Source organism: Candidozyma duobushaemuli (genome assembly GCF_002926085.2).
Source record: "Candidozyma duobushaemuli strain B09383 chromosome Unknown B_B09383, whole genome shotgun sequence".
NCBI lineage: Eukaryota > Fungi > Ascomycota > Pichiomycetes > Serinales > Metschnikowiaceae > Candidozyma > Candidozyma duobushaemuli.
The window spans coordinates 1,788,569-1,813,402 of NW_020289895.1; the positions used below are offsets into that span (position 1 = coordinate 1,788,569).

The 24,834-nt window shown below is 47.5% G+C and overlaps 10 protein-coding genes across 10 annotated transcripts; 5 read left to right on the forward strand and 5 right to left on the reverse strand. All coding sequences in view use genetic code 12, as the record gives it.

Moving 5' to 3' along the window:
• Positions 1-1,170: 1,170 nt before the first annotated feature.
• CXQ87_002240 (uncharacterized protein) lies at positions 1,171-2,379 on the forward strand (the record flags this gene model as incomplete). Its single annotated transcript, XM_025480755.1, has 1 exon — positions 1,171-2,379. The coding sequence occupies one exon, from the start codon at positions 1,171-1,173 to the stop codon at positions 2,377-2,379; it is 1,209 nt and encodes a 402-aa protein (XP_025335055.1).
• Positions 2,380-2,879: 500 nt separating this feature from the next.
• Positions 2,880-3,607, forward strand: VMA4 (H(+)-transporting V1 sector ATPase subunit E; the record flags this gene model as incomplete). Its single annotated transcript, XM_025480756.1, has 2 exons — positions 2,880-2,900; positions 2,948-3,607. The coding sequence occupies 2 exons, from the start codon at positions 2,880-2,882 to the stop codon at positions 3,605-3,607; spliced, it is 681 nt and encodes a 226-aa protein (XP_025335056.1).
• Positions 3,608-4,485: 878 nt separating this feature from the next.
• On the forward strand, positions 4,486-5,649 carry MRS2 (Mrs2p; the record flags this gene model as incomplete). The annotated part of the gene is made up of 1 exon (XM_025480757.1): positions 4,486-5,649. One exon carries the CDS (start codon positions 4,486-4,488, stop codon positions 5,647-5,649), a length of 1,164 nt encoding a protein of 387 aa, XP_025335057.1.
• Positions 5,650-5,720: 71 nt separating this feature from the next.
• Positions 5,721-6,617, reverse strand: CXQ87_002243 (DNA-directed RNA polymerase I subunit; the record flags this gene model as incomplete). The annotated part of the gene is made up of 1 exon (XM_025480758.1): positions 5,721-6,617. One exon carries the CDS (start codon positions 6,615-6,617, stop codon positions 5,721-5,723), a length of 897 nt encoding a protein of 298 aa, XP_025335058.1.
• Positions 6,618-6,752: 135 nt separating this feature from the next.
• Positions 6,753-9,164, reverse strand: CXQ87_002244 (protein phosphatase regulator; the record flags this gene model as incomplete). Its single annotated transcript, XM_025480759.1, has 1 exon — positions 6,753-9,164. One exon carries the CDS (start codon positions 9,162-9,164, stop codon positions 6,753-6,755), a length of 2,412 nt encoding a protein of 803 aa, XP_025335059.1.
• Positions 9,165-10,305: 1,141 nt separating this feature from the next.
• Positions 10,306-11,770, forward strand: CXQ87_002245 (Mis12 domain-containing protein; the record flags this gene model as incomplete). The annotated part of the gene is made up of 2 exons (XM_025480760.1): positions 10,306-11,186; positions 11,527-11,770. The coding sequence occupies 2 exons, from the start codon at positions 10,306-10,308 to the stop codon at positions 11,768-11,770; spliced, it is 1,125 nt and encodes a 374-aa protein (XP_025335060.1).
• Positions 11,771-12,300: 530 nt separating this feature from the next.
• CXQ87_002246 (uncharacterized protein) lies at positions 12,301-13,497 on the reverse strand (the record flags this gene model as incomplete). The annotated part of the gene is made up of 1 exon (XM_025480761.1): positions 12,301-13,497. One exon carries the CDS (start codon positions 13,495-13,497, stop codon positions 12,301-12,303), a length of 1,197 nt encoding a protein of 398 aa, XP_025335061.1.
• A 2,929-nt stretch (positions 13,498-16,426) lies between these two features.
• CXQ87_002247 (uncharacterized protein) lies at positions 16,427-17,454 on the reverse strand (the record flags this gene model as incomplete). Its single annotated transcript, XM_025480762.1, has 2 exons — positions 16,427-16,525; positions 16,573-17,454. 2 exons carry the CDS (start codon positions 17,452-17,454, stop codon positions 16,427-16,429), a joined length of 981 nt encoding a protein of 326 aa, XP_025335062.1.
• A 2,718-nt stretch (positions 17,455-20,172) lies between these two features.
• On the forward strand, positions 20,173-21,375 carry SMM1 (Smm1p; the record flags this gene model as incomplete). The annotated part of the gene is made up of 1 exon (XM_025480763.1): positions 20,173-21,375. One exon carries the CDS (start codon positions 20,173-20,175, stop codon positions 21,373-21,375), a length of 1,203 nt encoding a protein of 400 aa, XP_025335063.1.
• Positions 21,376-22,126: 751 nt separating this feature from the next.
• TIM23 (protein transporter) lies at positions 22,127-22,701 on the reverse strand (the record flags this gene model as incomplete). The annotated part of the gene is made up of 2 exons (XM_025480764.1): positions 22,127-22,410; positions 22,431-22,701. 2 exons carry the CDS (start codon positions 22,699-22,701, stop codon positions 22,127-22,129), a joined length of 555 nt encoding a protein of 184 aa, XP_025335064.1.
• Between the last annotated feature and the right edge of the window lie 2,133 nt (positions 22,702-24,834).

Genomic DNA, 24,834 nt, shown 5'->3' on the forward strand with positions numbered 1-24,834 from the left:
CGTTTGGCTGCAACTACAAGCGGAAGCCAAGAACTTGCATTAATTGCGGAACGTTTTGTCAAGGCTTCATTGGGCTGATTGACAGACTTTCGCAGTGTGATTGAGTTTAAACAATGTGTTGTTGACGTTCATGAATCTCGAAAGCCACCTCGGTGAATGACATTCATTGTTTTAGGCTTTTGGCAAGATGGACAGTTTGATGAAGGTAGATTTGCTGGCGTGGGCAACCAGACTGGATGGAGAAACGTTCAATGAACTGACTTGTTGATTTAACGAGTCATGAAGCAAATGCTGAAATCTACATTGACAGTCCACCACAAAGCGTAGTAAGTGTACCAAACACTAACCCCAAAGCGACTGTCATTGCAAGCACCGTATAACATTACATTCATAAACATTACATTTGACAAACTCCAGTCGTCAATTGACCCTTGACTCGACCTACTCCACCTCTGACTCTGAGACATAAATTTTCAGCCGTACATACCCACCCCAGGCCCCAAACCATCACCACCATAGCAACCAATTATCAAATTCCAATCACTTTGAGCCACTCTCGTCCATCGAAAACTTTAAACTCTCAATCGCCTCTCCTCTTCAAACGCTTCCTCTGCACCCCACCATCTCCATCTCATCGACTGCGATTACCCATTCCACAGCACATCATCAGCCACCACCAACCACCCAAAACCCCGAAAAACGCCCAATCGCCAAACCAAAACATCAGCCCACCCTTATGAAATGACATCTCAATCGAAATATCCAAAAACTCCAAATTAGCCTGGCTTCCCCTCCTTACCTTCTCCAGGCCATCTCCGCACACCTCACAGCCATCACCATCATGTCCAACTTGTACTTTGCGTACTCAATCAAAAAAGAGTACACGCTGCCGCCGCTCGGGCATCCGGCGATTCTGACTCCGTCGGGTAACCGGAAGAAACACATCAGAGCCTGTGACGCCTGTGCTGTTCGGAAGACGAAGTGTGAAGAAACACGTCCTTGTCGAAACTGCCGAAACAATGGACTCGAATGCACGGAATTGCGGCAACGCAAGAAGATGGGGCCCAAGACGTTGCGGAAACGGACGATTGAGCTGATCCACCTGTTGGAGCGGCGGCTGCTGGGGGACAAAAGTCCCGATTTGGCTGGGTGGCTGAGGCGGTTTCCAGTATGAAGAGGGAGGCCGTGGAGGCGGTATTTCCGCTTGTGGCGCCGTCGATGGTGGATTCTTTGGACGAGGTGGTGAAAGTGATTGTTGGGGGGGTTGCTAATGGCGGTGAATCTGGGAAATCCAGCGGTTCTGAGAGTGCAGCCAATGGCGATGGACCAGGACAGAGATTTGATCCTCAAGCTAGGGCAAAGGAGCTAGCATACAATTCATTCGGCCTCCTCCTTCTATCGTCATCCTCAACCCCAAATTTGGACGACTTTCGTGACCATGTGGCCCTGTTGTATGGAGCTTTCGGCAGCATGCTGCTCTCCAGCCAAAACTACACCTCTGCCACCCACTACTACATGTCCTTGACGGAGCTCCACATGTACGGTATTCTCTTGTTCCAGGGAACGCCGTTTTGTGTTAGACAATTGGTGCACCTACGGAGTGCCATCACTCATTACCAGCTTATCGCTACCTCGCTGGATAGCGACATCAGCGGGCTTCTGGAGCTACGACGGATTCTATACACTGTCGAGCGAAACACTGCGTTGTTTGCAATCGAGGAGGCCTTCAAATCGGGGTGTCTAATTAATACAGGGCCGTCCTCGCCGTTTATGTCCAACCCAAACAGCAAAACCTTGGTTTTGGACTGTGCTCACGATATATTCAAGCTTTTGGAGGAGCACGGTGTCTACACGAGGATCTCCAGTCTCCCTAATCTTTTCCTCTGGCGCTATGTTACGTTTTCAAACCAGACTGGTGTTTACGGAAGCGTCAAGATGAACGCTCAAAATGTCACCCAGGCAGGAGCCCAGACCCCTTTCGTGCAGCTTCTTGTCGCCTTGATTTCATTCAAGGTGCTTGTGCTTCATGCTGGTGAGTATACTCCAATCACTGTGAGCAACGAGCTACTTGAATTCATCACTCGGGCCATAATAGCTCTTATAGCTGCCAAAACCGATCCTTACTTTACCACACGCCTCACAGCATTCTCCTTAGTGCCTCATCTATTGGACCTTCTTCGCTGCTACTTCGAATCTGTCAGCAATGCCCCACCTCCAGACGCCGTTGATCGGCTCAGAGAGTATGCCCATTTGATTTTTCCCTTGTGCGCCAAAAGCTCGTATATGGGAGCAGCGAAGTTGGATCCGGTCTTGTCTGGTTGGTTCTCGAGAGAATTCAGCGATTGGGAGTCTAGCGCCCCCTCCAGCGCCTCGACGTAGGGCACACGTTGTGAAGAACCTTTTTGGCTAAAGCTCCATTTTGCACTATTTTAAATGCTATCACTCCCTCAACTTCAATTCGATGCATACATTGTGGCTCTTTGGGTGCGAATGATGTCCTCAGTACCAGCCATTGCCGTGTGCAATTGGCATTTTAGACGTTAGATGATGAGCGGCTACTTGCCCTAATTCAATTCCCCATTTAATCTCATTGCTGATGCCAAAACTTATATAATAATTACTAACCTTACCTCACTGCTCGAATCCCATGTACTCACTCTCCGGTCTCGGCAAGTCAATTCCACCACCACCCCACCTTTACAAAAAAAGTGATTTCACCATTTTTACATCAAAACATTAAAGCTGCAAAAACCAAAAATTAAATAAAATCTGTCACCTCCTCTCCAGTTCGGCCGGTTGCTGGAGCCATAGTGTGCTTCGCACGACCAGTGTTCTGTCCTAATATGCGTCGGAAAGATAAGATTACCACCAACACCATCATGTCATTGACAGACGACCAGGTATGTACAAAGCCACAAAACCATATCCAATCATCCACTAACATTAGGTCAATGCGGAGCTCCGCAAGATGAAGGCCTTCATTGAGAAGGAGGCCCAGGAGAAGGCCAAAGAAATCAGATTGAAGGCTGACGAAGAGTACGAGATTGAGAAAGCGTCCATTGTCAGATCCGAAACTGCTGCCATTGACAGTATCTACGAGCAGAAATTGAAGAAGGCCTCGTTGGCCCAGCAGATCACCAAGTCCACCATCAGCAACAAGACCAGATTGAAGGTGTTGGGTGAGAAGGAGAAGGTCTTGGACGAGATCTTTGAGGACGCCAAGAAGGAGTTGGCTAAGATTTCTGGCAAGAAGGGCGAGTACAAGACCTTGTTGGCTGGTTTGATTGAGGAGGGTGCATTGGCCCTCATGGAGAGCAAGGTTTCCGTTAGAGTTAGAGAGTCCGATGTCTCTGTGGCCAAGGAGGCTGCTGAGGAGGCTGCCAAGGGCTACCAGGACAAGTCCGAGCAGGAAATCTCCATCAGTGTCGACGAGAAGGAATTCTTGCCCAAGAACTCTGCTGGCGGTGTGGTTGTGGTGAGCGAGCTGGGCAAGATCGAAGTCAACAACACCTTGGAGGAGAGATTGAAGTTGTTGTCCGAGGAGGCATTGCCCGGCATCCGTCTTGAGTTGTTTGGCCCATCGCCCACCAGAAAGTTCTTTGACTAGTCTGGTTGTAGCATTCAGTTCCGTACTTTCTCTTTAAAAAACATTTTACGATAGTGTGGTGTAGCTGGCTAGTGATAGTGAAAGGGTCATGCTGGATATTATCTAAAGGCTGTGCCTGTTGCTGAAGTGGTGGTTGCGGTTCGATAGACTGGTTTGAAGTATTCCCAGCAATAGACTACGAAGTTGAGCAAAATCTCAATTGGGTATCTGATGTGAATGGTTACTTCCAAATCATCAATAATTGTGGATTTGACAGATAACAGTCCAGAAATTCGAAAGCATATTCATGAACTTCCTCACTGTGTTGGTCAACTACAGTATTCCATCCTAGTACTGCCAAAATACCAATACTTAACTTTTCCATTCCACGACAGCAATAATCAACTTCTTTGAAATGTCCCCTCCAAAGAATTTCTTTACTTCATTAATCCCCACTTTTTTATCGACATCTGTCTTTTTCACTTCTCTCAGAAACCAGCCTGATGGTTGCGAAATACTAATCAACCTCGCATACTAAACTACACCATAAACACAACCCGACCCATGAAAATCCACAAAATTACATAAAAAATCTCCAGACAACAATTCTGAAATAAATACTACCGAAGAACTGCTTTCCTCCACTTTCGTCCCCCACCTTGTTATCATCGCCACTCGGAGAAACCGTTGAGAAACGCATATCGCACTCATCTCTCATTGCTACACCATCAACACTTGCATACCCCATGAGCTTTCTACGGCTGGCCCGGTGGCTCCAGCGGCCGCTACATACAGGAACTCGCCGACTAAGAGACGCCAATGTTCACAAATTTCTGACGCCGCTCTGGGGGCTGATTCCCGATAATGTGTCAAACGAAGATCTAGGAGCCTTTCATACTATGGTTCAACCGATAGTGCCCAGCGACCAGTTTGTGCTGTGTACGACATTTGACGCTGCCGGTAACGTCACTGCTGTCTCGAAGAAGTACCCGAAGATGTCGTTTTTGAAAGACAACAGCTTGTTTCCTCGAGACCTACGGAAAGTGGATACATCGCTGATTGACGTGGTGCCTCTGATCATGGTTCGGCCGGGAAAGGCCATCATCATCAACTTGCTCCATATCAAGGCAATTATCCAGCGGGACAACGTGAAGGTGTTTGATACGGCAAACCCGAAAATGGCCCTGAAGCTAGGAATCTTCATGTACGACTTGGAGATGAAGCTCAAGGGGCCGGGCCTGGCGCCCTATGAATTCAAGGCTTTGGAGAGCATTTTGATTTCCGTCTTGAGCTACCTTGAAGCACAGCTACATGCACAGAAATCCAGTTGTGGCCTTATATTGCTGGAGCTCGAGGATCATATTAGTAGGGAGAATCTACAGCAGTTGCTTATCAAGCTGAAAAACTTGACAAGTTTCTTCCAGAGAGCCACGTTAATTAGGGACGTTCTCGAGGAGCTTCTAGAGAATGACGAGGACATGACAGGCATGTATCTCACGGCTAAACAGGAGTATACCCTGGAGGTCTCGCCCAACGACTTCTCTGACGTTGAAATGATCCTTGAAACGTACTACACTCACTGTGACGAGGTGGTTCAGCAGGCAGGCTCCCTTATATCCGATATCAAGGCCACAGAGGAGATCGCCAACATCATTTTGGACGCCAACAGAAACTCCTTGATGTTGTTCGAACTCAAGGTTACGATTTACACTCTAGGGTTCACTGTGGCCACCTTGGTGCCCGCTTTCTACGGTATGAATTTGAAGAACTACATCGAAGAGTCCTACTACGGTTTTGGCGCTGTGGTGGTGCTTTCTATCATCCAAGGCCTACTCATCACCGCATGGAACTTTAAAAAATTGCATAGGGTACAAAAACTCACCATGATGGACCACACGCCAACTCCAAGTGTGAAACCCTCTTATTACTACTCCTCCTCATGGAAGCGCAAGAGATGGTGGCAGCAGTTGCTTTTTGGTGGTAAAACAAAGTACCACAGACCTACCAACAAGGAACGAGACGTGATATGGCGCATGTTGAGCGACGACAAACTCCCCAAATGATGTAAATAGACTACTTAGACGTTCACGCTATGTGTATATTATGTGCTATTGTACAACCCAAATGCTCTGTTCTAGTCGCTGCTTTCGTCGCTGGAGGAGTCGTTGTCCTCTTTATTGTCGTACGAGGGCACCTCATCAGCAGCAGCTTCGGGGATTTCGGTAACTTGTGGAGCCTCGGTAGGATCGCTCTCATCGTCGAATCTCAAGTGGTTGGCTCCAGAGGAGGCGGCAGCGGAGGTGGAAGATTTTCTTCTTTCGTGAGACACTGGCTGAGCGTCAAGCTCACTCTCTGGCGACACCAACGTACCATCCAACGAAACCATTCTACCGGCGGTGTTGACGTTTCTGACAGTGAACTTGATCTTGCCCTCGACCTTGGTGCCGTTTTCGTCGGTCCAGTACCCGTATGATCTGAACTTGGAGTTACCAGAATCGCCTTGTTCTTCGCCATACTCGTCGGCCTGGCTGGGCACAAACTCCCAATCTTGAGGGAGGTTTCTAACCTTGATCGATGCATTAAATGTGTCGTGCACAAGCAAACCAATGTGGGATTGCGTTTGCATGTAGATGTAGCCTTCCAACACATCGCCGGGCTGGGGCTGCCATATGAGAAGGTCAACAGTGGCCCATAAAAATGCAAAGGGGGTAACATCGTTCACCTTGACCAATGACGTCTTGTCGGTCGAGTCTCTATCGTTGGACAATGTGATGTTGAAGTATCCCAACACGACACCTCTGGCCTTTGCATTGTACTTCATGACCAAAGGCTCCAAGTGCTGTGCTTTGATACCGTTGATAGGATTGCCCAAATGGCATGGTGCTAATGAAAGGTAGAATTTTGTGCGGACCACCTTGAAGGTTTCTGAGATGCCATCATCGTTGACTTTGTTGGTTGTTTTGGCGATGTTTCTTTTTTTAAGAGGGGGCTCGGCCACGTCGGGCGAGCTTTCCCTGACCTCTGCTGGCATGGTATCTATAAGTGTGGGCTTTAGGATGCGAGCCGATGCGACTTAACGACAATCCAAGCTTTTCAAATTTGGTGATGAGGGCCTCATCATCGTACTGCACACGACCTCCCTGGTGGTGATAAATGGCTGCGAAATCTACCTTGGACTGGCCTGCTGCTGTCTGAACAGGATGCTTTCCTCTTTTTTCAAAACATTGTCACGGGACTTGAACAGGCCGGTGTAGCGGTTTGACATGAGCGGCTGCTTGAAAATAGCAAAGTTTTTCATGAGGCCACGAGCGTTGCGAGTTGGTGCGTCTTCCTCTGGAGTGTACTCAGGAACGCCAATAAAGCGTACTTTCTTGATAATGACGCCTTCAACGCTGGAAGTGGAGTCTTTCGTGGGTGTATCTGAAAGTACAGTGTTGGGCGTTGACGAGGCAGATTCGGCACTGAGACGAGGCTTGACTTCGTCGTTGAAAACAACGCTGTTTCTTTGTGTGTTCAGCTTGGTGATCTGAGCTCTAGTGGGAGGACCTTTCTTCACAATAGGTTCCTCTATAACGGGCGGTGGGTTTTTAGGGGCCTCAGGGGCTCTGTGGATCTTGGTGGCGCTGGGATTGTTAGGATCAAAAACGACACTAGTGAATGTTTCTCTCTGCTGAGATAGGATACGACCGCTTTTGCTGGCCTCCTTGAGATGGAGAGCGAATTTTTGGTTGGCCGTCAACTTTGGCGCAGAGACCGGCTCTGCATCTTCTTCGAGCGGAGTAAGCTGGACGGTTTTGTTAGCGAGCGGCGAAGTTACATCGGGTGTGTTGTTAGATCTCGTGATACTTGGAGAACGACGAATGCTGCCCGTAGGAGACCTCAACCCGTTTGCCTTCTTTTCAGCAGGATTCAAAGCAGCAGCAGCGGCATTAAAGGAGATCGGCAGCGAGTTGGATCTTCTTCTGCCCGCGGTGGTGTTCACAGCCGCACGCTTATCAACGGCTTCGGCTCTTGGCGGCACTTCGGCAGAGCTGATGGAGGCGGAATCCAGGGTGAGGAAAATTTGGCTGTTGGGGCGTCTCGTGATGGACCCGTTTCTGGTCCTGACATTGCCGATGCTCTCGTTTGTGAGAGACGACGTTCTTGGAGCCGGGGTCTGAAAAGGTTTTTTGTCTTTTGGAGGTGGCAGAGACCTAGGCAGAGACAGAGGCAGGGGCGGCTCGATAGTGTCCTTTTCGCCTGGAGGCAGGAGCAACTTCATTCTTTCTGTGGCCCTCTGCTTCTGTGGAGGTGAAGCCAAAGCGGCGGCCTTAGCTTTTTCTTTTTGCAAGGCGAGATCTTTAAGCTTCTTTTCGTTCTGTTTCTTCACCGCCTCAAGTCTCTCCTTTTCGTTGATTTCGTTGATCTTCAAAAGGTTCTTGCTGGGCAAGCTGTAGGCGTTTCTGAAGCTTATTTCTGCTGCAATCCAGGCCTTACCGAGCTGCTCGAGCGCCTTTGCGAGGTTTTCCACCAAGACAAAGCTCTGTCCAATGAAACCAAAGAACTCCACGATGTACTTGACGGAGATCTCCACTCTGCTGCTCAAACGGATAAACCGCGTGATCGTGGCCACGAGCACACCATTTTTCTTCGCTGTGTTGAACAAGTCCTCGATCGTCTTGAGCGTCTGAGTCTTGAAAACCGTCACATTCGACATGTGCGTCAAAAACTTGGGATCGTGCAAATGGTGGTAGTTCGAAAGGTATATCTGGCGGCCAAAGCGGCGCACCACGGTGTATAAGTCGTTGAGTCTAAGCGCCCAAACAAGCACTCTATGGAGGGCATAACCAGATTGGGGCATGGCCTCAAGAAGGGCCCTTTGGTTCTGCTTGGGCGCCGCCTTCAACTCCTTGAATTTGGCCAATGGCGCTCTGTGGTTGCGGACCACTTGCAGAACCAGCCGTGTTAGCACGAAAAGCGCATGGAGGTCTATATCTATAAGCAGGGCCTCCATGCCATCGGGGCTCTCCAGGTACTCCTGGTCTATGGGGAAAAGAAAAGCGGGGATCAGGGAGTCCTCCGCATGGAGCGACACGTCAATATCGGCTGGTGGATGGAACATGGACGCTATCAAGTTGTCGATGTCTGTGCAGAAGTTGTCGTTGCCAATCTCCCTTTCTGCGTTGGAAAGGCGTTTTTGGTATCCTTCTAGACAGTTTTCGGCCGTTTTCCGCAACGCCGTGACCGCCTCAATGGTGGTTTCTCTCAGAGGCACCTCAGACAACGGAGTCACCTCCAGGTCTTTCAAGTCGTAGGGAACATGGGTCACCACCGGAGATACAGAAACCGGAGAAAGCTTCACAGGCTTGAAGTTCTCGAGAGCAGCAAGGCGGGGTCCGAATTTCTGCTCATTGATGGCAAACAAGGTGCTGGAAAGGTGGACTATGTATTGAACCAAAACCACGCTTTCTGTGGTGGAGTCGGATTTGAGAAGAAGCTCATCGATGGCTCTGATCAATCGTTCAAGTTTGTAAATTGCATACTTGTACTGTATGGTTCGGGCGTCCAAGGAGCCAAAGTACAACGGCTGGTGCTTCATGGTGTGGTTGATAAAGTGTTGATATCTCGGGCATGAAGTCGCACTGCACCAGCATTGAGTGTGAGGCGTAAGTCACGAATATGGATGACGAAGAAAAAGTGGTCTTTTTTTTTTTTTTTTTGAATTTAGAAATGAAGTTTTTGAAAGATAAAAGAATTCAATCAAAATGGAGGTTTTGCTGGGGTGATCACCGCTGGACAGTGTTGCTGGTGGGGTGCACGTGATAGGCAACCGTTTGGGCTGGTGACCTGCCGTTGCTTTTTACGAGACTGGCGAATATAAATAAGAGAGAATCCGCTTTTTTTGGTTTGGTTTGTTTTTTGGTGTTCGCTGTCTGGGTGGTCAGGGGCAGTGGCTGAGAGCAAGTCTGCCGACGCAGCGTGGCTAATATGGTAGAGTGGGAGGTGGACAACGGCGGACTGGCGCGGGTGTAGCGATTTTTGCATTTTCGTTTCAGAGATTAGGGTGAGTTGGATGATTTTTGAGTCTGGTTAGAATTTGTGGTGGAGGAGGTTTGGTGGTGAAGAAGTTACTAGATGTTGAAAGGAGAGGTACCACCAATGAGCCTCGAATGGCCTAGACCATAGGGCACATTTGAACGCTGAAAAAGAGGCATTGCAATTGATCAAAAAGACTAAGTTTTCTGAACTTGTTCGAATTCGATTTCACAACTGGCTTCTCCGAATCGGTTAGCCAAGGCCGTCAAGAGCACATAGCCATTGTTCACGCGATGAGCCGAAATTGACCGAAACCGAGGTGTACCTTTGAAAAACGGCTATGAGACTTTTTGGAAATGAACCGTTTCTGCTTCCTGCGTTTGATCACCGCTTTGTTGAAGGTAACTCATTCATGAACATCAAGCACTTTCTCACAAAACGCGAAATTAAAAGCCAAAAACCAACCCAGCCACAACCACTAGTCTCAATTCCACCAAAAACACTCAAATCTGTCCAAAACGCCATCTTGTGACTGACATTTGAAGGATCATGGCATCCACTACCATTACCTCCTGCATATAAGCGTTTGCAACCAACGCCATGCAGTAGACATCAAAACAACAACCTCCTACTACTGTGATCCAACAGAACATCAACACAAATTCCATTATTGCTGCTTTCCATTCTTTCTATTCTGCATACTGATGGATCCACAGCAGCTGCTTTTAACTGAGCACCTCGGGTTCGCTCCCTTGACTCTCGTTGATGAAGTCATAAACGCTGTCAACCATATCATGTACAGATGTACAGACGCCTTAGAGGTTTTTCTCAAGAACAGGCGAAATAGTCAAATTCAGGAGCTCCGAAATAAGCTGACGGACGATTCCGATATCATGATGGACGATGCAGAACCCACCAATCCAGAATTCAAGAAGAAGGTGTTTCCTTTAGAGGATATCGAAAAAGGCACAGCTGAGCTTGAAACGCTACTAGTATCGCACGTGGACCGTGCTTTCGATAAGTTTGAGCTTTATACGCTCCGTAACATCCTTCATATTCCCCCTGATCTAGTGAGTGGAGGCTGGCTAAGACTCAAGCACCATGAGGGTCTAGATATGCTGGCCGCTGGGGACGCCTCTGCAGACGAGGAAATCAAACTGTTGATGGAGAAAATCGACCTTGAGCTTACGTTACGGAAGGTTCTTCAGGTACAAAAAGCCAAAGCTGTTAAGTTAGTGCTGGCGCTTAAACACTATAGAGGCTGCGTGGCCGCCATTGTTTCCCTGGGCCCTGCTTCGCAACTATCGCCTGGAAAGAAGGCCATTCTCCGTCAGCACTTGGAGCCTATGAACGAAAACTTGTACTATTTGCTTGGTCAAACAGATACGCTACTAGAGCAGACGCTCAAATTGGAGCGGAAGCTCAGCACAGGCCAGTTCCAGGAGGAGGGCAGATTCGTGCCGTCTTTGCGTGATATGTACATGAACCATAAATCGGTGAAGTTGTTGAACGAGTGTGGAGTTTTGGGTGACCAAGGCAGTCTGCTGCTCATGTACTCGGCCACAGCACAGCAGCCACAACCGCAGTGAGAATGGAGCAAAGAATCATCTCCACGGATTGAAAAGTGGATATTTCCAATTGTATTTATTATAGAACCTGGTGTATGAGGCTTGTCTATGGTTCATTTGCAGCCAGTGCCCAATGAAACCAGCGAAATGCCTCACGAAACGGCAAGCATACGTATCACCACACACCACGAGCAAACTAACGAACAGCAACGAATCAATAAAAAAAAAAAAAAAACCACAACTCTGCTTTTTCCAACCTAAAGGTTTGCAAACGCGCTTCTCCGCATTTATGAGCAGCGCACGCACAGCCATCCAATTAGCGAGCATCAAATGTAAAGAAACTAACGACTAACCCAGCATGGCCGGAACTTTAAGACCAGACCCCGACCTCCAGCGGTTCAACACCGCCAAGGAGAAGATGGGACACTACTTCCGTTTCAGACCCAGATCCGCTTTTTTCAACGTGCTCTGGATGGGCGTGGTGCCTCTTTCCCTCACCTACTTGGCCTACTCCTACGAGGGTCAACTATCTTTCGGCAGAAAGTTCAGAAAGGAGGTTGTTTTGGAGGAGGACTACGTGCCTAGAAAGAAGGACCTTTAGGCGCAGCATTCGTATAACAATACATGGCATAGATACCTGGGCCCAGCCCGTGTAGAAGTTTGGAGGGTATTGAAGAAGCAGATTGAAGAGGCAGATTAAAGGAGCAGATTGAAGAAGCAGATTGAAGAAGCAGAATATGAATGAGAAGAGTTCAATGAAAATGGTATCATCACTGACGATTTTGATCATCTACTATGGGTATTCACTGGATCTATCTTGAAGAATCCAACTATACCACTTGTTAACGTCATTGATGAGACGATATATAGAAAATCTCACCAACTATTTCCAGTTCTTTAATTCTGACATCGAAATCATTATTAAGTGGTCGTAGATACAGTCTAGATACTCTAATTGTATGTGCTTTTGCTGAAACTAACATTTATCTCTACATTCCACCGGCTCAAGTAGTGGTGCTAAATCATGTATTGCTCGAACGAAATTCACCAAGCGGACGATTCAAGTATTAGTTGTCCTTGATGCTAGAAATTCAAAATGGTATATGGCTACGGCTCGTCCCTGCTCTTCTGTCACTTCGAATTCTTCAACTTCACCTGGAACAGCACGAGCCCCAGCTCCATGTTGTTCAACACCTTGGGGTTACGGCACACCAGGCGAGGCAGACACAAGTTTGAAGTTGTTTTTGATTTCTTGAGCACGGGGCGAGTCTGTTCCGTGCGATTGTTCTTTTTAGGAGCCAAGCCGGGCCCCAATTGCATGCTGAGACGAGCTGTTTCGTCCTGGAACGAGTAGTTGCCCTCGGTGACATGAAACTCGTTGAAACACTCCTCGAGCGAAAACGCCGGACCAGCCGTGTTGTTCGAGGAGAACTTCAGTGAGGTTGAGAAGGACTTGCACTTGCGGACATGCTTGGAGTTGCTATTGTCGGAGGCCACGGCGCTGAAAGTCGGGATCTTGTGACGGGGCGGCTTGGTAGGGGTGGTTGCTGACTTTGACGATCTGTGCTTCGTTGATGGCGGCGTTTTCTTTGTCGGCGTGTCGTCGTCAAAATCGAAAAACAGCGATAGCAGGTCGTCGTCGCCGTCGTCTATGCAAGAGAGAGAGGGCTTCTCGAGATCAGCAAAAGGCTCGTCCTTGAGAAGGTCCTCGATGGTGATAGGCTCGTTGCTGGACTGCAGCTCCTTCTGGGTGAAAGGCGACGTGTGATGCAGAGGGAAGCCCTGGTGGCTGATGGGGGAAAATGAAGGCAGGCAGTTCTCCTGTTTTACGTAATTGGGAGGAGCGTACTCGGCGGATTGGTCCGTTTTGACGCTTGCCTGGTTCTGGCCATTGGGCAGCCTGTAGTCCGGGTACTGGCCCTGGAAGTACGGCATCCGGGGCATTTCCTCCTCGGGGATGGTGTCTACGGAGCCTTGCTCGTTGAAGGAGTCGAAAGCAATGTTCAATCCGCCAGACATGTCGAATTCACCCGGGGAGTAGTGGATTTCCCGTCCTTCAAGCAGATCAAGCCCGTTCGGGGCAAAAGCGCCCGCCAGAGCCGGCGTCAGCTGGACGTTCGAGAAAGCAGGCGTGTGGAAGGACCCAGGAGAATGGAAGCCAGGCGTATGGGGCCCCTGGACATAGGGGGTCTGAGGAAACGAGCCGTTCTGATTGGCCACCGGCGTGTGCAAGTAGGCGTCAGCTCTCTGCGGGAGCGGTGCCGGTGGATCAGGCGCCCACGGTCTCTTTTCGAACCGAGGCAGCGTGAAGACCCGTTGGTCTGACATGAGACAAAGGAGGTAAGCGAGTGTGGAAGCGAATGTGGAGGCTAGAGCCTCAAGCGACTGTGGATGGGGTAGGAAGGGGTGGGCCTAAGGAGGCGTTTTTGGGTGGCAAAAGCTGGTTTTGAGTGGTAGCTGTGTTGGATGCTCTGGGGATCGGTTTTCAGGACTCAGCCGTGGATTCAGGAGTTGGATGTGGATGAGATCCAAATAGGCTGGGCGTGGAGCTCAGGGGTATAAGGAGGTTCTGAGATGACCAGCGGGACTGTGGATGTGATCCTAGGGATACGGTTGTTGAATGGTTGATGGAGGATCAGAAACCAGGGTCAGTTGTCGGGGAAACCAGTAGTTCAAGGAGAACCGTTCTGAGAGCAAAAAAAAGAATTTTTTTCAGAATCTCTTTGTTCAACCTTCTGCAATATTAAGAAAGGCACCGGCCGTGGCAGCAAAAAGCCCAATGGGGAATATCAGCCAGTACTTTTTCGATTCGGCTGGGGATATGAGATTATTTCCCGCGAGGCAGGATCCCGAGTCTTGACAGGAAAAACCCGTACACCACCTATATTACTTGCAGCGAACAAAAATAGCCGTTTCCGTGGGCACTTTTCTGGGGCGGAGGTACCCGGGGGATTGGAGATTTTTTTTTTGGTCTGATAGAAAAAGGAGGTTTTCTTCATCGGATGTCCTCTTTCGGATAGTTTTTCCGAGAATTCCCCGACGTTGCTATTTGGTCCGCTGGTTGTTCCGCACTGGGACCGCCAGCCGCCTGCCTACATGTCTCACTTGGTTGCTAGGACCTAAAAAATGGGCAATCTACCAGGGACCCTCTGCCGGCTGCAAATCGTGACACCTTTGTGGGAAATATTTTTTAGCTTTCAACAAAAGGCATTTTCGTGGAATTTTGTTTTTTTGAATACGAGATGGTTTAGACCAGCAACGGGTTTGCCGTGATGCAGCGAGGCACCTTGCCAGCATTGCCGCAGAGGCTGTTGAAGGTAGGTTTGGAATGAGAGATTTTTGGATTGAGATTTGTGGATTGGGATTTTTGGATTGGGATTTTTGGATTGAAGATTTGGAATGCGAGATTTTTGGATTGAGCGATTTTTGGATTGGGAGATTTTTGGAAGTGGACTTGATGTCAGACGATAAAAGTGTAGAGATGAAGCTGGATTCCAAGAAAATGAAGAAAGCGGAATGTCAATTCTTGCAGCAACAAGGCGGTGCCAGGCTGGTTGGAGTGATTGTAGATAGGCTTTTAGCGTAGTTTAGTGGATTGCTTTGGCGGAGGCTTTGGCGGAAGTTTGTGAGTTGAATGGAATGGAGATTGAGGTGGTCAATTGTGGAGGCCCAGCTGGTGTAGATCTGAAATGACTCAGAGGGAGGCGGAGGGAGAAGAGTTGGTTGATTGCATTTCCGGAGGCCGTTGGGTGGAGTAGATGGTAGTTGCTTAGTACAGTTTGACAGAGGGGGCATTGAATGGAAAGTAATGTGAATGCTGGTGAAAGGCATTTTTTTGATAATCCTGACAAAGTGAATTCAGAAATAACAATCATTTTGATCCTCCTTTCCTTTGCTGTAAAAACGCCTCTTCATCTTGTTTCCATCTAATGAGGTTCACTAGAGACTTCTTGAGGTAATCAGCTTCGGGGTTTGAGTAGATCGCCTACGTCGATGCTTTAGGCTTTCAAATAGCTGGTGAAAACCCGGTCAGCCGGTTTGATGAGGAGAAGGAGAAGAAATTGTGGAACTTGATTGGCTTCTGCTGGTGGATTTAGACTGAGTTGCCAGCAAGAGGACAGTGCTGGATCACCGAGCCAGCAAGAGGGGTGGAGTAGGTTAATTGAGGGTGAATTTTGATCCTGGAGAAATTCCTATGAACAGAACTTCATGTTTGTCATTTGCTTGATGTAGATTGAGCCAAATAGGAAGCATGGAAAGAGAAAGAGGGCCAGAAATGCATGCTCATCAAAAGCTACTCATCAAGAGCTTCATCCGAAAAGGGCTAGAAAACTCCCCAATGCATTATTCCTTGAAGAGCTCGATACACCTAAAGGCATTTTAGAAACCAGGACGCACAGATCTATTGAATCTCTTGAACCCCTATCCTGCCACATCCCGTTTTACCAATTACAGACGCAATAAAATCATATGAAAGTAATGACTGGTCAAGCAGTACATGACTTCAGTTGACATTACTTGATCGGTCGATGCTACCCCCCTCTATCACTCTACTAAACCTGAGAGTAGCAGGTGAAGAATTCATAAAACCGTCAACGCCAGTACTCGATTGAAAGGACAAACATGGCTAATTTTTGGGAAAGCAGTTTTGATATCTGGTGTTGTGTGTTTTAATTGCATATGTGCTCTCACCTGGATTTGCAGCTCTACAACACACAAACCAAAACCCATTACAACGTCATACTACTCCCAATACCAACATCAAACTCATGTTCAACAACGAATAGACATCGTAATTTTGATAAATTTTGAAAATTCATAAATCTTGCTCTAAGAATTACCCCAGGTTTCAACACCTGATGCCCCTGAATATGACTCATGAGAACTTCCTAAAACAGACACAACAACAATCATCAAAATACCATAAACCATCAAAATGAAAACCCAAACCAACCCAAACCCATACACCCCAAAAACTCCAAATCCTTATCTTATCAACATCGCCAATTTTCACATGATACTACCACCTTATCAGCTCGCCGCGTATTCTTTGCATGCTTCCATGCGCCACGCCTCACGAACCTAATCAATCTCTACAAACGTGCCAATCTCTACAAAAACATCAGTCAATATCCATATCCTTCCTAAATAGTGGTTTGAATCCGAATCCGTCTATCCCAAACCATAAAAAAACCAACCAAAACCAAATAACATATGTAACAAAGAAGTAAACAGCAAATGGAGGCTACCCGCCTCTCTAAAGGAATTTCACAAAGTTCTTGTCGTCGAGCCAGCCAACCTTCTCGAACGCGGCAAAGAGCCGACTGGCCTTATTCACGTCGATCCGACACGCCTTCTGGGCGTCTGTTCTGCGGAATGGCATGTCCCCCGCATTCTGTTCACCTTCTCAAAGAAAAGGCGTCTCTTGGAATCGAGGTACACGTTTGCTGGCAATCTCAACGTCAGCGCCAACACAACCTCTGCAGGGTGCAACTTGTCGGCCTGAGGATCATTCTTGAGATCCATAGGCTGGCCCTTCCACTCAATCTTGAGACTACGGTTGTTGCCCTTGGGCAAAGTCTCCTCTGGATCAGGAGAGTAGTCGGGGATCGACTCGTCAATGAGAGCAGCTTGCTGGGCAGCCAATGGCGAGCTGGCGTAAGAGGTCTCCTTCTTCACCTTTCTTCTCTTGGGCGAAGGAGAAGGAGGACGCGAAGCGTCCATGTCAATCTCTGAAAGAGCCGCCAGGTGCTCGCGCACCACTCTACGTGTTCTGACCTTCTCCTTGTCGTTTTCCGACTCAGACTCCGAGCTGCTTCTCTTGGGCTCGGGTCTCTTTCTCTTGTTGGAGACGGCTGCAGCTGCTCTCTTTTCGGCCAAACGCAACAGCTGGACGTTCTGCTGCTCCTTGGAAACAGCCTGGTATTGGCGCAAAAAGTTCATCTGTCTCGCCTTGTAATTACCGCCAAGCTGCGTCCAGGGGCTCACAGTGAGCGTGTAGCTCTTGTAGTTTTCTAAAGTGAAGGGCTTCTCATTATCCATGTACACCTTCAGCGCTCTAGGCACGCATCCCAGGGTAGATGTGGCTGGGGCTGGGGAAACTGTGTATGTGTTTTCGTGTCTTTGGTAAGGAGAGGCTGGAGGTGAAAGGATCTCGTGGTTTCTGGAGGACCCGAGGGTGGCCTTGTCGTTTTTGAACTTCATGGTTTCGTCCTGATTGCTAGGAGTAAGACATCCATCTCTTTGCCCAAAGGTTCTCGAGATGGGCTGGTATAAAAGGGTCATGCTTGGATGAGTGTGGATTATGTAGTGTGAGCTTTCAGTGATGAGATGGTCTGGGTCAGTTGGTCCTAAAAAGTGTTATATGCGGAAGGTCTTTTTTGTGGGGATTCCGTGTTTATATATGGAATATGTACAGAAAATAAAAGCACAGGTATTTCTGTTTCTTTTCTATGGTGTTTTTTCTTTTTCTTTTTTTTTTTTTTCTTCTATATATGGTCTGAATTTCTTTTTCTTTCCTGCTGCGTTCGCCAAACGTGCAGCATGCGTCATCGGAGGTCCAGAGCTGATTTTCAAAATCGGCGATAAGACGCCGCACGGGGTCAATGTCGTCAATTTCAACTCCAGTAGTAATAGCCCGTTCGCCTTATGTAAAAATTACCCTTCAATGGCGAGATATCATCGAGTTAAGAGAGAAAACGAGAGATGTGACCGTTATACAGCGCATGATCGCTGCACGCCCCAGACACTATATGCAGTATGCGCGTCCGCCGCCTGCAGAGCAGAATTCTTTTGTGGAGCCCATCTCGAACAGGAATTTCAGCGTGATGCAGCGGCGACGTGGATTCAAGCCGTGAAAATGGAAATCCAGATTGTTGGGGCAATTGCGGGCAATTGAGCTGGCACAAAACCCATTGAGGGTCAATGTCGCAAACACGACATACTCGGTTGAAGCGAAAGCCCATCGATAAGCCGTGGTAGGTGCAGGACACCAGAAAAAAACAAAAAAATAAACCGAGTGATAAGCATCCATCGTCCTGTGCGATCCTGTGTGTGACTGCCGCGGCTCTGCACGAGCGCATCATGTGCTGCACACGCCCACATTTCTTTTGCACTTTGGATGCACCCTCCTCATTTTTCTGTTTCGATTGTGCTTCCAGAACCACACAGAAATATGTGACTGCTAGCAAATCTTGCGTTTTCGCTGTTTCATCTGGGGTTGAGGGGTCGTTTCGGCTAGAACGGGAAATTCCAGGGCATCACCTGAAACTGCTGGACCTTCCCGTTTCTTGCAATCTCATACGCACCTTCTTTTGTATATGCCTGCTTATCGAATGTCGCACATATAGATGTGCAGCTGACACATGCGCTCGTCCCCGAGGGCGGGCCTGGACACCGAGGGTGGGCTTTCCAGTCTATGGTAGTAAACACCCTCGGTTTTGGCAGCCTGATCAGAGTCAAAAAACGGGCTCAATTGGCCGCCGTGGTGCCACCCAAAAGGTGGAAGTAGCGGGTTTCCAGAGAAATGTGACGTACTGCACACAAGCAATTTTTGGTCTTCTTTTGCCCTGCTTATTCTATTTCCCTATGAGTGGTCCAATCGCGACGATGATCCAGACGGTTTCTATTTGCTGCTAGGGCTCTAAACACGGTAATGTGTGACTCAGACCCGTGATTGGCGATTTTCGCCAATTAGGAAAAATCATGCTTTTTTGGGACTTTTTAATTTTGGACTCTCCTGACATCACGAGATTACCAATTCCACTAATCAATTGCATCCAACGGTGTTTTGTAGAATTACCTTCCTACGCCAATTTACTCAATTCCTATTTTCGAAAATCCTCTAATTCCCACTCGTACGAATCGTCGGAGATCGGACTTGAGCAATCGCAGATTCCGCTGTGTGGTTTGTTTCTTTTGTCTTTGTCTGTCTAGATCGAAACAATCTAGAGCAATGTCTGGTTGACAGGCAGGACACGGCAACGGTCGATGCTGCGATGACCAATGTTTGTGAAGTGTTTTGTTTGGATTGTTTGGATTTGTTTGATTTTGGAGGTGGATGACGGTTGCAAATGTGGGAATTTGGAGAAATTGAGCAATTGAGTGATGGGTTTATGGGATTGCTGTTTGGTAGAGAAATTGGGGTTTTTTTATGGAATTCAGGAGTGTAGGTGGGTCAATTGAGTGGTGGGGATTTGGTGGATACCTTATTGTGGTTGGGTTGGTCTGGTTGTGGGTTTCTTTTATTGGGGGATGAATGGGTATTATTGTGTATCATTTTAGGCAAGCTGACGAGCTTTAAGGAGCTGAAAGGAAAGTGACTGCCATTATTTCAGGTTTTGAAAGTACGCTTAAACGAGATTTTGAATTGGTGGAGCTCAATTGATGGGGTAATGGGTTCGAACTGAATCAGCGAATTTGCATTGAGGCCTCATTCACTCTGGGCTGAGCGGGGGAATAGGAAATCCAACACTTCAGGGAAGAGCCAATAGAGTCAAGTGAAGAAGCAAGTAAACTTTGCAATCGAAGCGGTCCATACTTTTCACTGGATCATGGCTCATAGACTTCTTGTCAGAAAAAAACCAGGAATCTTGACGGCTTCAAGACAAGCACAATAGCAATTCCACAAAGAATTGGAGACTTCATTGATTTTGCAAAAATCTAATTTAAAGTATGCTTCAGCTTATCAAAGCTCATCATCGTTCTGGAAATGAGGCATGTGAGCGTATCACAGACCCCTAAAGCTACAGAGCACAGTAGGAAAACTTGCCTTAATGCTTCAAATTACCAGCAAAAAAGAATCATTTTAAATTAACGGAACTTCCTGGAATTCAAGACCCAGGAACACAGCTCCGACCATTGCTCCTACATACAACTAACGTCACCTGATCCGCATCACCTGACCCCACCCTCATCACTACTCCATCACCAAATCTGTAGACCATGTTTGGGAAACCCAGATTCCCTTTCAAACCTGCATATTTCCGATTTTACACCACCAAAATGGTCGACTTTGCAGGTAAGACGTGTTTGGCGCCCATGGTGCGCAGCGGAGAACTCCCGACCCGGCTTATGGCCTTGAAACACGGAGCTGATCTCGTGTGGCTGCCCGAAATCATCGACAAAAAGCTCCGAAATTGCATCAGAGTGGAAAATAAAGAACTCGGCACGATCGACTATGTCGAAACTCGAAACAACGAAATTCCCAAGCCGAAACCAGGAAAACAGGTTCCTGTTGTGTTCAGAACAGATCGGACCAAAGAAGAGGGCAGATTGATTCTACAAATCGGGTCTGCTGATCCGGAAATCGCCGTAGAAGCAGCTCAAAAGGTTATTGGAGACGTGGACGGCGTCGATCTTAATTGCGGTTGTCCGAAACCGTTTTCCACCCATGCTGGTATGGGTGCAGCTTTATTAAGCACACCTGAGCTTTTGACGCTGATTTTGCTGAATCTCGTGGAAAAGGTGGGCAAGCCAAATAACAAGCCAATCAGCGCTAAGATCAGGCTCTTGGACGAGAAGGATCCACAGCCTACGCTAGAGTTGGTGGAGAAAATATGCAAAATTGGTATCGCCAATTTGACCGTTCACTGCCGGACCAGGAACATGCGGAACCGGGACTTGCCGATTCGGGACTTTGTGGGCAAGGTCTACGATGTTGTGTCGAAGCACGGCGTGACTTTGGTGATAAATGGTGGGTTCCAGTGCAGAAAGGAGATTGAGAATTTCCAGAAAAGCATAGGTAATTTTGCGGTTGGCGGCATGATTGCAGAGGCTGCCGAGCTGAACCCCACGGTTTTTGAGGCCGTTCCGTCGCCGTGGAAAAAGGTCACCACAGAGTTTCTCCAAACGTGCATCGCCTACAACAACTTCCACAGCAACTCCAAGTACATTCTTTTAAACCAGATTCCGGGGAAGCTGCCGGTCTACAAGGAGATTTGCAAGGTGAAGACGAATGAGGAGTTTCTTAAAGTGATTGAGGGTGTTCAGGACGAAGGCGATTTGGTATTTGTGAGAACGATGCAGAAGGCTGTAGCCATGGACACCGAAAGCTTCATGGCGCAGTTTGATGCCAAAAGAAAAGTTACCCCGAGCCGGAGATCGTGGAGAAGAGGGCCAGGATCGAGGCCGTCGCAGGGTAAGGGTATTTATAGACAACGGATAAAGGATGGTGAGATTGTTGTAGGGAAAGGGTTGAGCTTTTAAAGCTATGGTATGGAGTAATTTCACGAGTAGTCAAGCGCTCTTGACAGAGATTATTGACTTTAAACGAGTGCAAATATAGATGCTCTAGTAATGCCATTTGCTGAGGATTGTACCATTCTGTGCTGTGTTTTCAATTAAGTTATGAACGATTCTCCGACAATTAGAGTTACTTATAATCCCATTTCACATCGTTAATGCTTATATTAAGACACTTTCACCTCTATAGAACAAGCGTACGTAAACAATGTAAATTGTGCAAATACGGGTCTTTGTTACCTGTCACCATTAGTTTCAAAAGCTACAAAAGACATGAAAATATGTGAAAACCGTTACGATCAAGAGGGAAGGTAATTTAGCCGTTTAAGGAATTTCAGGTTAGGGTACCTATTTGCTTTTTAGCCTTTTTAATCACCACTTCATTACCTCTGTTTTGACAGTTCAATACGCATGGGACAGTGACAAGACCTCTTGAGCCAGATCAAGTACCTTCTGACTATATTTTAGATCTTCAATTTCAACCCTCAAAATTACCCAACCCCATATTCACAGCATTCTTTCATATTATCACTTCTATCACTCCTGCAAAGCTCTACCCTTGCTTCCACCTACAATACCTCATCGTAAAGTTAACATTCGCCTGACGGCTCACCCAGTGACTTGCCCAGTGGCTCACCACTACTCACCGCCGGCTCGGTCGGTCTTCGAGAGCAAACTCACGTTCCACTCCACCTCAGACCTCTATGTACATTTCTCACTGCAAAGATCTCCTCACAGCACACCACGCGCCCGCAGCAGCCGTCATCAAACCCGCCAGGTACATGGCCGGCTTCACACCGGCAGCCAGACGGAAAAGAGCACCGGAAATGGCTCCGGCAGCCAACGAGTTGAGGTCGTCGTGCTTGCCCCTCCAGTTGTCGATGATGGCGTCCACGAGGTTGTAGCCCATGGCGAGGCAGCCCGCCGTGTTGCCCAAAAAGGGGCCTCTTTTGGTGATGTGGTTCAAAACGGTGTTGAGCTTCAATCTGGGAGGCGACTCTGGGGCATCTTTGAAAGACCCTCCTGGAGCCCGAAAGCGCCTCCGATTCCGAGACCCAAAAGGTACACCGTGCCTGTGCCGTAACAGAGATCGTCCTTCCAGTCTCTCAGAGCAATAACACCCTGGGCTCCTTCCAAGTCGCTGATCTTGTCATCCTCAAGATCCAAGTACTCTACACCCCTGTCCAAGCCGGCTTGGGGGTGGAGCCTGGCTGCGTCTGCATACGCCGCCAGCAGCACAAAGCTGTTTGCGCGGTCGAGGTTGTTGTCACTTCCTAGGAGCCACGACATGAAGAAAAGGTGTAGTTGGAGTTGAGAATAATTTTTCGCGAAGACGTCGAGGATGGGTTGGCAGAGAAAGATGGACAATGGAGGTTTTATGGTAAAATTAGCATTTTGGGGGGCAACGAGGGCAAGGATTTCGGACCTGGGGCTGGATTTGGGGAATTTTGGGTTTTTGGTGGTTTTGACGGGGGTGGTTGGAGGGGCACTGCACATGGCGTCGATGGTTGCAAGAGTGGGTATGAGAGGTGGGAGATCTGGACGAGGAGGGGGTTTTTGGGATCGGGGTGGTTGGGAGTGGGTGGTTTGGGAGGTAAATTAAGGCCAGGTGGGGTCGGGTTCCGGCGAAGGGAGATTTTCGGGGTTTCGTCGATTTGAAGGTACTGCATACAACACCACCGGCTGCAACTCGTATGGCCTCCAGTGGGCCGGTTCAGGGATTCTATATACATTATGTTTTATCGAAAAGAAATGTTTTGTTTCTGTTAATTCTTAAAATATCTTTCTTATGCTTTGATATATGTCGAGTCTTGTATTCTTTCGGTGGATCGCAATTCCCGGCCCTCAGTCAAACGTAATTGATAGTATGAGTTGGCTTGATATAGGCCTTCGAAACTTTCTAGTAAATTTTTCGATGGTATGCATTCAACTGATGAAGATATTGAAAATGCGGTTTTGGAAGCAGTCAGCACTGATCTGACTCCACTAGGTAGCAGTCAAGTCCAGAGTTCAAGTGGTAGATGTTCTGGTGGCCTTGGTTCACCGAGACAGTTGTATTTGAGAGTTCTTCGTTATCTTAGAAGTACTGCCGATTTTGCATTAGTTTACAAACGAAGTTTGAAACCCAAAAGTTATTTGAACGTGAGATGTTTCAGCGATGCAGATTCGGGAAACTGCAGAGACGATAGGAAGCCTGTTTTTGGCTTTATGTTCATGATAGAAGGAGTTCCAGTGTTTTGTAAATCTAGAAAACAAACGATAACAGCTTTATCTACGTTGGAAGCAGAATACTATGCTTTGGCTGAATCTATGAAAAACGCTCTTTGGTTGAAGTATGTTCTGCTTGATCTAAAGCTATGGTCGAGAACAGGTGGATCATTGTTTATAATGATAATCAAGGATGTGTTGAAATTTTCAATCAGTCTCGTGTTTTATATGATCACGATGTGCTGCAGTGGACAACCGACACTCGGCCATTATGGTTTACGCATAGTGAGTGACATGACTAGGTATAAGATGGTGATGAATGATTCAAGGAATATTGTGGAAGTGGCTTCGTAGTCCTCTGTTGATTTTGGTCAGTCGCTAATCAATTTGTTGAAATGATCAAAAATCGATAGACAGATTCGAGTGTGAAACTTATTATACTGGTAGAAGGATGGATAGAAGGATGGATAGAAGGATTATTTGGCTATCATGAAAACTCAACAAAATCGTTGTCGTTGATTTCATAGACCAAGAATCCTGATATCAAAACCATCAGCCAGCCAGTCAGACCCGCTTCACACAGCCAAGTCGCTCAACTAACATTTCCACAGGTATTATAGTGTCCTTGAGTTGAGGGGAAATTTTGGTGTGCTTTCAAGTATTCAACAGCTCTAGTACATTCTCAACTGCTGCTTCAGAGGATTGTGTATATCAAGAATTGTTTCAAGCACTAACACAAATCTCAGCTGAAGAAATGCCATTACAAAATGTGGCTTCCCGACTCACCCAACTTCCAATTCATTTTGAAATCAAACAGTAGCCACACATGTAAAGCGCTAAATCCTTATAAACACGGCTGCCGTAGGGGGTAAATCCAGACTAGGTACCAGTTTTCCACCGTAAACAGAGCTTCCAGGGGCATATAGCTCCATAGCAAAAAAACCATAAGATCGAAACTGTAAAAGCGTATTCACCATTTGCAACAATTCCGATCCATTCAACAATCATGAAAACCCATTTGTCTTAAAGCATCCCTTCCCGCGTCGAAACACGATATCAAACCTCCATGGCAACTTTTGGCGATAGGAACCAAGATCTGTAGCGGCATGGCTGCAAACTGCAAAAGCGCCTATGCTAGACCGCAATTGATCATATGAATAGGTACTTTAAGCTTTTCCAAAATAGGCTTATCTTGAGCAAAGGAGGGATGTCTTT